At 42.6% G+C, this 10,196-nt stretch overlaps 1 protein-coding gene across 1 annotated transcript; it reads left to right on the top strand.

Moving 5' to 3' along the window:
* Positions 1–3,312: 3,312 nt before the first annotated feature.
* LOC140592042 (paraneoplastic antigen Ma1 homolog) lies at positions 3,313–5,477 on the top strand. The gene has a single exon (XM_072713872.1). It carries the CDS (start codon positions 4,065–4,067, stop codon positions 5,475–5,477), a length of 1,413 nt encoding a protein of 470 aa, XP_072569973.1. The 5' UTR covers positions 3,313–4,064.
* Positions 5,478–10,196: the final 4,719 nt, after the last annotated feature.

Raw genomic sequence — 10,196 nt, 5'->3', positions numbered from 1 at the left:
TCTAGCAATGTGATTAGTTGCTCATTAAACTTGATTTTTAAAAGTTAATTAATGTGTAAACGATAGTCCAAATAAAGACAATTATCTGTCAGACTTTATGAGTAATTGTCTTCATCAATCGATTATTTAAGATTTCTGATAGCAGAAGCTTCAGGTCTTCATGTTCTACATAATTTATGTGTTTTAAGACATATTCAATTTGTGTGTGTGTGTTTTTTTTTAAGCCTAAGCAGAGACTGACTGTTGTTCTTACATTTTAATTTTTTCCCTGAGTGCCAGATCTCAAAGGTGTCAGTGGAAACTGCATTGTGTTTTGGGGACATCTCAGCTTAATTACAGACATGGTGTACATTTGGCACATTTTAGCTGTTATGTCAGCCTTATTTTGTTAGTGAAATTTATTTGCTGTGTATTTAATATTTATGTGTAATGAGTCGCTATTTACATGATTAGTCAGCAATAATTTCAAAATGGGAACATTTTTATTTGACCAAATGTTTCATGACAGCTTGTCCAAATACCGCATGTTAATAGTTATACTGTACATCTGTAAATATATGGTATTTATTAAGTAGTGCTTTCGTCCATCTACCCTTTTTTTAACACAAACATGAACTACAATCAGTTACAAAGGAGATCCACTCCTTAAGTCTGATTTTAAGTCCAATGTGTAGGTAAGATGGAATAACAATACAGTAATAATAATAATAATGTTTTCACGCGCATTGTTTTCACGAGCGTCACAAAGTAGTATGTGTGTTCACCATTACAAACCATCGTTTGTAACTGACATGTTTAATATAATAGGCTTTATGGCACTGTGTTCATTAGTATGGGTTGTCAGGAAGTGGGATGTTCTTAACCCAGGGGCTGCCTGCACTTATCCAGTGCATGATCACAGCTGGGGCTTGGAGTCCATCCCCACCCAAATGGGTCATGGGAGGGAACCTGAGATGTTGATGTAAATACCAGACAGTTAAATGGAAAAGTGTGCACAAGGAAACAGTAGAATCTAAATTCAGTCATTTGTTTCCACACATCTGTATGATTAAGGAGAAATGTAATCAAGTTTGTCGACATTATCTGAAGCTTGGCCCCTGAAGATATTGTATAATGATTGCTAATTATTTGCATCTGTTTTTGTGCACCTAATGTACATTGCCATTAGTTTAAGAGATGTTAAACGTAGGGGTGCAGTTACTTTTTCTAGCATAGTAAAGCACATTTGATGAGAGTCGCAGTACATTACTGTACCGTCAGCCTACCTTAGTACTTGCTTCTTCCAGTTATGCGGGCTCTTCTACATTTGTGTCTCTGATTTGTGTTTGGAGCATCTTCGATTTTGAGTAGCTTTTTTTCAGAGCAGTTTCACTTAAGAACAATTTAAATTTAATTTAGAGACAATGATTCTAATTTGGATAGAAATATGGCCATAATATTGCTTCTCTTGAGAAAAAAAAAATCTGCAGTAAAAAGCCACTCTGACCCCTATCAGCATTCGCAGGGGTGTGACTGCAACTAATATGGGCCTCAGCAGGGTAATTTCCATAGCTGGGAGCAGAGGGTAATGTTCTGCTGCGCGCCGCTGTTGCCGAATGCCTCCTGAGTCAGTACCATGCGGGTCAGCGCACCCCCGCCAAAGCCATCCATCACAGCACCCCGGGGCTCTGGCATTGCTGTCATCCAACAGTTCCTGACAGCAGATCTCTGAAACACAGCCAGTGTCTAAGTACAGCAGATGATAAAAAAGGAATGTAATAATTGTGTTCTGACAAGGCGTAATTTCACAGTGACTGAACAGGAGCTGAAATGGAGTAGGCATATGCTGCTGTGCTTCATGTTTACTATGTATCTCTATATTCTATATATTCTTTGCAGAAGAAGACCTGCTCACAGAGACAATATTCCATTAATAAAACATTCAATAATTTAGTAAGTAAGTAAAGTTTATTGGGTTACAATTTACTTGAGGGTGCACAAATAATGTAGCATTACACTCTTACTTAATGTATTAATAAACCAGATATTGTTAGTTGCCTACTGATCCGATGTTCGTTCATCATGAATCAATCATAAGGGTTCATGTACTTCATGCAGGGACTGTATTTGCTCATGATTTGTGTTTGATTATTACCTGAGTAACTAAGTTACCTGTGTACCATCCAATAAAGCGTCACTGTTTATTTATATAGTGCATTTTTACAGACATAAAATACAAATAGTTTTACATGTTAAAAGCAACACATACTGCACTGTGCAAAAGTCTTAGAAAAGGAAACATTTAAAGGCATTTATCTGGGTAATAGGTGTGCATTTGCTCAGAGCATCTTTAACAAATTTAGCAAATTTAACATTAGAATATATAATAATTAAGAGTAATGCAATAAAAACTAACAGGAATTTCTTCTGTTCTCCCCAATGTTTCTGATATCTTGTTGGTTAGAAGATCACCACTCCTGTTCTCAAACCTCAGCCATTTCACACTTTGTTACATTTCACAAGCAGCTCACTTAATTAATAAAAGTAGTACGAGGTGTGCTATTGGGCAAGTTAAAAATACATGGCTGTGTTGCATGGTTGCTGTAAATACTGGGTTGATTTTAGGGGAGATTTTGATATGGTTACTCTAACACACTTTTGCAGACATAAAATCATAGTTTTACACCAACATGAAGATAATTTAAACATTTTTCTTTGACTACCTAAGACTTTTGCACAGCACTATAAATAAAATAAAAACTAAAACCAGTAAAAGAATAAAATATAGAGACAAAAAATACTGAATGTAGAGCCCTACTAAATATAGGGTCTGTTAAGATAAAGTTTTTTTGGTTATTTATTTAATTTCATTATTGTTGGACTTCAAATTCATATTTGTTGTTTTACATAAAGGGAAAAAACGGGGGTTTAAAATAGATGTGATCTTTATAAAGGGAAAAATCTAAGTTTGTATTTTACTTTAAGAGAAAGGTTATGGATTAGCCAATGACACGTCTGGAGGGCGATGACCCCGGAAGGAGAGGGGTGAAGCAACGGAGGGGAGAGAGACGTGTAGGGTTTTTTTTTTTCTTCGGTCTTCGGTGGAGGAAAGAGGCCGGTGTGGTCGTGAGCTGGGGATACGTGTGGTCGTGAGCTGAGGATACGTGTGGTCGTGAGCTGAAGATACGTGAGGACGTGAGACTCCGAAGCTTCTTGGTTGTTTTTTTTACAAGAGGATATTCAGTGACGATCGGATTTTTCGTCTCAGTTCATCTGGTTTCCTGGAATGGAGTTGTGTTTTTTTGAACTGCGTCATTTCATGGGGTCGTGAGTACTAATACCTGTAGTACTGTATATTCACGTGAGCTCCAACGCTGCATGCCAACGAAAGACTAAAATCCCAGCTGGGTATTGTATTATTTTGATGTGGGTATTTTCCATGTTATGTTGTGGTAAAACTGTGTGTGTTCCGAGTGTTTCAACTGAGGGTGATTTTGTTCATAATTGGTAGATTGGGGCATAGGGCCTAACGGGAGGTAAAGCCTAGGAATACAACGAAGTATAATAAAAAGGGTCAACATCTAATAAAGGTGAATGCTTATCGAATACCTGGTTTTCCTGTGATTCTCATGATAGGGAAATTAGGGAGTAATTCCGGTGGGATTTTAATTTAATTTAGGTAATAGAAGGCCGTAGGAAACCACTTTCAGTAATCCAGTTACATCTGAAGAAACGGTACACTGATATTTGTAATCCGGGGTGGTAGATAACAGCTAAATGCTTAGCTGTAAACTGTCCTTTGGGGTTTAAAGGTACGTGATGTGTAACTCTCCTTTCATAATTTTACCGTGGTGGTAAGGTAAGTTTCCCTAGACATATTTATTAGTCGAGCTGTTCACCAGGAGAGGGCTACATTTGTGGGGGCTCGTCCGGGATCGTTTTTTTCTTCAGATTATTCAGATTGTGGTTTCAGAAGCTGTGAAGTTCTGTGGAAAGAAAATTGAAAGTGATTTTTGAGAGTTCTATCTAGAGAGTTTAACGCTTAAAAGCGGGGTTTTTTTTCTGAGGACATATTTTTAGGACAAATGGATAAAATGGAGCTTAGTGAGGTTATTGAATGGTGCAGGGAAAAAGATGTTGAGCTGGACAGAGTTTTTATTTTGAGAAATGTGCCTACAGACTGCGAAGACAGAGTAGTCTATAGTGTGCTGGATACTGTTCCAGGGCTTGGGAAATACAAAGTGCTTGATCGCTGCGCTGACAAAACCCAACAATGTCAATTTGTTTTGATTGAAGTAGCTGGCAGCATTTCCAAGATGTATATTCCTGCAGAGATTGGAGGACCTGAAGAGGGGTCCTGGTACACACAGGTTGTTCATGTTACGGCTGAAACCCCTAAACAGAGTACGGAAGAAGAGTTCCAGGCTAAGTTGAGCTCTTTTCTCCGAAAAGAGGGAAGATCCTTAGTTGACTTTCCAAGTTTTGCTTCCCCTACACCTGACCTCAACACTAAGCTAGTTGATGCTATAAACTCCCTGGTCCAAACGTGTCATCTGGCTTCATCTGAAGAAAGGGTCACATATAGAAAGCTGCGTCCTTTCTCAGGGTTTATACCGACTCCTCCTGGAGAAGAAGAGTATGAGGTCTGGGTGGAGCAGACTACTCACATGCTGGAAGAAGGGCAGTGTTCTGATAACGTCAAGAAGCAGAGACTAGTAGAGTGTCTCAGAGGTCCTGCAGCAGATATTGTAAGGTTTGAGAAGACTGGAAATTCTTCTGCTACTTTCAGTGATTATCTTAGTGTGTTAGAGTCAGCATTTGGCACTACTGAGGATGCTGCAGATTTGATGTTAAAGTTTCGGAGCACCTACCAGAAAGAAGGAGAGAAGCTCTCAGCCTACATACTGAGGTTGGACAGGATGCTGCACAGTATGCTGAGGAAAAAAGGCATTGAGTATTCTTCCCTGAATCCTCTTCGAATGCAGCAAATAGTCAGAGGTGCCCTTTCAAGTGACCTGGTGGCTATGCGTTTAAGGATGACCCATAAACTGTGTGCCCCTCCCTCTTTCAATGAGTTAATGAAGGAGGTAAGAGAAGAAGAAAATATGGTGAACAGTAGGAGCTCATTACAAGCTAATGTAGCCATGTCAGTAGTGCCCTTGGCCAAGGAGAAATCATCTGTTAACACTAGTCTTCCCGGCTCTGAAGTGGAAAAGCTGAAAAGGGAGATTCGGGCACTCAAAGATGAGGTGTCGCGCTTGTCAGCTGCAGCGAAAGACCCTGTAAACCATGACCGTCCTGTTATGCATAGTCTAGCTGCAACTGGGGAGAGTAAAACGCCAATCAGACCAGTGAACAAAGCAGGTGTTTTCTGTTACAGATGTGGAGAAGATGGGCATCTAAAGCGTGACTGTGCTAATGAAGAAAATCTCAGGAGAGTAAATCAGCGACTCATCAGAATTAGACAGTTGTCGGGAAACTTCTCTGGGGCTCAGTAGAGGAACGGCCTGAAGCCCCGGGGAAGACACGTTCCATACAGTGCAAAAGAGTAAAAGCTGAGCCAGCAGTTCTTCCGAGTGGGTTGGTGGGACCTAGCTCTGTTCTTCCTATCCAGGTGGAAGGGATCTATGCAAAGGCTTTGCTGGATAGTGGATCGCAAGTCACTCTGCTATACAGATCATTCTATGAGAAATATTTAAAGCATCTGCCATTGATACCAATAGAGAATTTGGAGATATGGGGTTTGAGCATGCAGCGGTACCCATATGATGGCTGTTTGTCTCTAAGGCTTGAGTTTCCTGGATCTGTAGCAGGAGTGGCAGAATCCATAGATGCACTTGTGCTGGTCTGTCCCGATCCGGTCATGAAAGGAGATGTCAGCATTCTGGTGGGAACAAATACCGCTGTGGTGAAGAAGTTGGTAGAAGCATGCAAAGAGAAGGTGGGAGATGATTTTCTTCATACCTTGTCAGTTCACCCTGTGATTAGAAATGCTTATGAACAGGTCATTGCTGTTGGAAAGGGTGATGATGACAACCGAAGAGGGACAGTCTGGTATCTTCATCCTAAGCCATTGAAATTGCCTCCAGGGGAGAGTGCTAGAGTGTATGGAATTCTGAGGTACCCTGCTGCTTTTGCGGATAAGACTCTGCTAGTGGATAAGCCAGAGGAATCGTGGTTTCCTGAAGAACTGCTGATAGCAGCAGAAGTACAGTCTACCACTGTTGTCCAGTCAAGAAGGATTGGAGTTACAATCAGAAATGTTTCTTCTCTGCCAGTGATGATTAAAAGAGGAATGCCCATTGCTCATGTGTTCCCAGTTGAGGTGGTGTCGACAGTTTCTAAACCTGGTGGAAGTCGTGGTCGGGCTAAACTCGACAATAATTCGTTTGACTTTGGCGATTCCCCTGTTTCAGAGGAATGGAAACAACGACTGGTTAACAGGATGTTGGAGAGGAAGGATGTGTTTTCTTCTGATGAATTTGATGTGGGATGTTCTAGAAGTACTCAGCATCACATTCGACTGACAGAGGATAGGCCTTTTCGGGAAAGGTCGCGACGGCTTGCGCCGGCTGACCTGGAAGATGTCAGGCAACATTTGGAGAAGTTGAAAGGGGCAGGGATTATCACTGAATCCAGGAGTCCTTATGCTTCTCCAATTGTCGTCGTACGGAAGAAGAATGGGCAGATCAGGATGTGCGTGGATTACAGGACGTTAAATCGACGTACTGTCCCCGATCAATATACTGTTCCACGCATAGAGGATGCGTTGGTCTCCTTGAATGGAAGCAAGTGGTTCAGTGTGTTGGATCTCAGAAGTGGATATTATCAGATCCCCCTGGGTGAAGCTGATCAAGAAAAGACCGCGTTCATCTGCCCGGTGGGGTTTTATGAGTTCCAGAGAATGCCACAAGGGATTTGTGGAGCTCCTTCGACTTTTCAAAGAGTAATGGAAAAGACAGTTGGGGACATGAATTTGTTGGAGGTGTTGGTCTACCTGGACGACATTATCATTTTCGGAAGAACGTTGGAGGAACACGAGGAGAGACTGATCAAGGTGTTGGACCGGTTGCAGAGTGAAGGATTAAAGGTATCTTTAGACAAGTGTACTTTCTGTCAAACCTCTGTCAACTATGTTGGACACATTGTGTCTCAGGATGGTGTCTCAACCGACCCTTCAAAGATTGATGCTGTAAAGTCTTGGCCTCGACCGCAGAACGTGTCCGAGCTACGCTCCTTTTTAGGTTTCTGTGGGTACTACAGAAGATTTGTGAAAGACTATTCTAAAGTATCCTACCCACTGAATCAGTTGTTGCAAGGGTGTCTGCCTACAACGAGTCTCAAGAAGATCAAAGCAGGATTCCTTCCAGAACGAGTAGTGTACAAAGCCTCTGATCCATTTGGAAGTAGATGGACTGACACTTGTGACGCTGCTTTTAATGAGTTAAAGGAGAGGCTTACCCAGGCTCCTGTGTTAGTCTTTGCAAATCCTCAGCTCCCATACGTCCTCCATGTCGATGCCTGCTGTGAAGGGTTGGGTGGAGTGCTATATCAGGATCAAGGACAGGGGTTACGACCTGTGGCGTTTGTCAGCCGAAGTTTGACGCCTGCTGAAAAGAACTACCCAGTTCATAAACTGGAGTTCTTGGCGTTAAAGTGGGCGGTTGTTGATAAGCTACATGATTACCTGTACGGAGTCAAGTTTGAGGTACAGACAGACAACAATCCGCTGACGTATGTTCTAACAACAGCCAAGCTAGATGCTGTAGGGCATAGGTGGCTGGCGGCCCTGTCAGCTTATGATTTCAGTCTCAAGTACAGGCCGGGGAGACAAAATGTTGATGCTGACGCCTTGTCGCGTCGTCCTCATGGTAAAGTAGAGGGGCAGACGTGGACAAATATCCCATCCTCTGGAGTGAGGTCTCTGTGTAATCTAACAGGTCAGGACAAGTTGGGTTATTTTGCACAGGCCAGCCGAGTTGTCACATCGTTAGGAGGATCTCCTAAGTCAGTCCCCCGAGCATATTGTAACTTAGCTGCGCTGGACACCTTCACAATCCCAAAGCTGAATTCTATGGATTTGTCCTGTGCTCAGCAAAATGATGTATGTTTTGGAGAGATATGGAGAGCTCTGAAAGAGAGAGATCCGTCCTCAGTCAAGAAAGAAGTTCATCAGGACCTTCCATTGATCATGAGAGAATGGGACAGATTAATGCTGGAAAATGGAGTGATGTTTCGGTGCACTCAAACACCCAACGGACCTCGTCGTAAACAGTTGTGTCTGCCCAAGACGTTCCATGAAGTAGTGCTAAAATCACTTCATGATGACTCTGGTCACTTAGGGTTTGACAAGACTTTTAAGTTTGTGAAAGAAAGATTTTACTGGCCCAGAATGAAAGTTGATGTGGAAAAGTATTGTCAGACATGTGCCAGATGTGTAAAAAGGAAGTCTCTGCCCAAGAGAGTTGCGCCTTTGTCACATTTGTCTAGTAGTGGGCCGATGGATCTTGTGTGTATGGATTTTCTATCCATAGAGCCCGACTCCAAGAACATATGCAATGTCCTCGTCATCACGGACCATTACACAAGGTACGCACAGGCGTTTCCGACTAAAGACCAGAAGGCGTCCACAGTTGCCAAAGTTCTATGGGAGAAATACTTCATTCACTATGGACTGCCTAGACGGATGCACTCGGACCAGGGTCGGGATTTCGAGAGCAGGCTTGTACATGAGTTGTTTGATCTGTTGGGAGTGGAGAAATCCCGGACAACGCCATACCATCCCCAGGGTGATCCGCAGCCCGAACGGTTCAACCGGACACTCTTGGACATGTTGGGAACCCTGGATCCGAGACAGAAACAACAGTGGAGCCGTCACATTGGACATCTTGTGCATGTGTACAACTGCAGTCAGAATGAAGCCACAGGGTATTCGCCTTACTTCCTTCTGTTCGGCAGGGAAGCCAGGTTGCCTATTGACCTGAGTTTCGGAGTGTCAGGTGATGGTACTTCCACAAAGTCCTATCAGCGTTTCATAAAGACAATGCAACAAGAACTGAAGTTCGCTTACGAGTTGGCAGAGGAAAAGGCTGGGAAGAAAAACGCAGGAAATAAGAGGAGGTATGATCAGAGATTGCATTATTCTTGCCTGGTTCCTGGAGATAGAGTACTGATTAGAAATCTTGGACTGCAAGGGAAGCATAAGTTGGCAGATAGATGGAGGGCTGAGCCTTATGTTGTCCAGAGCCAAATGCCAAACTTGCCTGTGTTTCGACTTAAGTCAGAGAGTGGAACTGGATCAGTCAAAATTCTGCATAGGGATCACCTTCTTCCTATTGGACAAGAGTTGAGACAGCAAGTTTCTCACAGTATCCCGAAGCCTAGAACGATGGTTCGGCGACAACGAAGGAGTGTTGAAAAGAGTCAGAGACCAGAACAGAGAGTGCCGGATGCACATGAGTTGCAAAATGAAGAAACCAGAGCTGAGCAAAATGCTGGGAGTTCTGACGGGGAGGATGAAGCGTCTGGAGGATGGTTTCTAGACCCTGAAGACTGTCGTTTTACTCTTAGGAGAGTAGAAACTTCTCAGAATGATTCAGTGGTTTCAGAGAAAGGTGTTGCAAAGCATGTGGAACACTCAGACGTAAGAGTTGAGAGTCCTCAAGGAATTGAGACTGTTGAATCTATGGAGCCCGGTTCAGGACTTCTATCAGAGAATGTTTCGGACAATGCAGAACATGTGTGTCAAGTATCAGATCACAGTGATACTGTTACAAGTCAGGTGCAAGATTTAGTGAGTGTAGATCAAAATGATGCATATCAAGCTATCTCCAATAACGTACCTGAAACTGGTAGGAGGTCTCAGAGAATGCGAACTGTGCCTAAGAGGCTTACTTACGATATGCTAGGGTTGCCGAAAGTGGAGCCTGTTTTTGCTCAAACAAGAGTTGTAAATCCTGGTAGATACCAGTCTACTGCATATTTGTGGTTGAATGTACCCCCGAGAAAGTTGAGCATCTGTTCAGTTATTTTAAGCCCGAGGCAATAACCTGAGTAAGTTGTTACTGTTCCTGGGTTATCTCATCTGTGTTTTTTTATTTTACTTGATTACCTGGAGACATAAGTATTGTGCATATGTACTTATGAGTGAGACACTGGGATGTCACTGTACAAAAAGGAGTTACTGGGGTGATACACATTTCAGCCTTGTATGACTG

Source organism: Paramormyrops kingsleyae, chromosome 7 (assembly GCF_048594095.1).
Source record: "Paramormyrops kingsleyae isolate MSU_618 chromosome 7, PKINGS_0.4, whole genome shotgun sequence".
Taxonomy (NCBI): domain Eukaryota; kingdom Metazoa; phylum Chordata; class Actinopteri; order Osteoglossiformes; family Mormyridae; genus Paramormyrops; species Paramormyrops kingsleyae.
The sequence above is the reverse complement of the archived record's forward strand: the minus strand, read 5'-3'. Positions and strand labels throughout refer to the sequence as shown.

Excerpts from the sequence above, each read along its gene's own strand:
- LOC140592042 (XM_072713872.1), top strand. The coding sequence starts at position 4,065 with ATGGATAAAATGGAGCTTAGTGAGGTTATTGAATGGTGCAGGGAAAAA.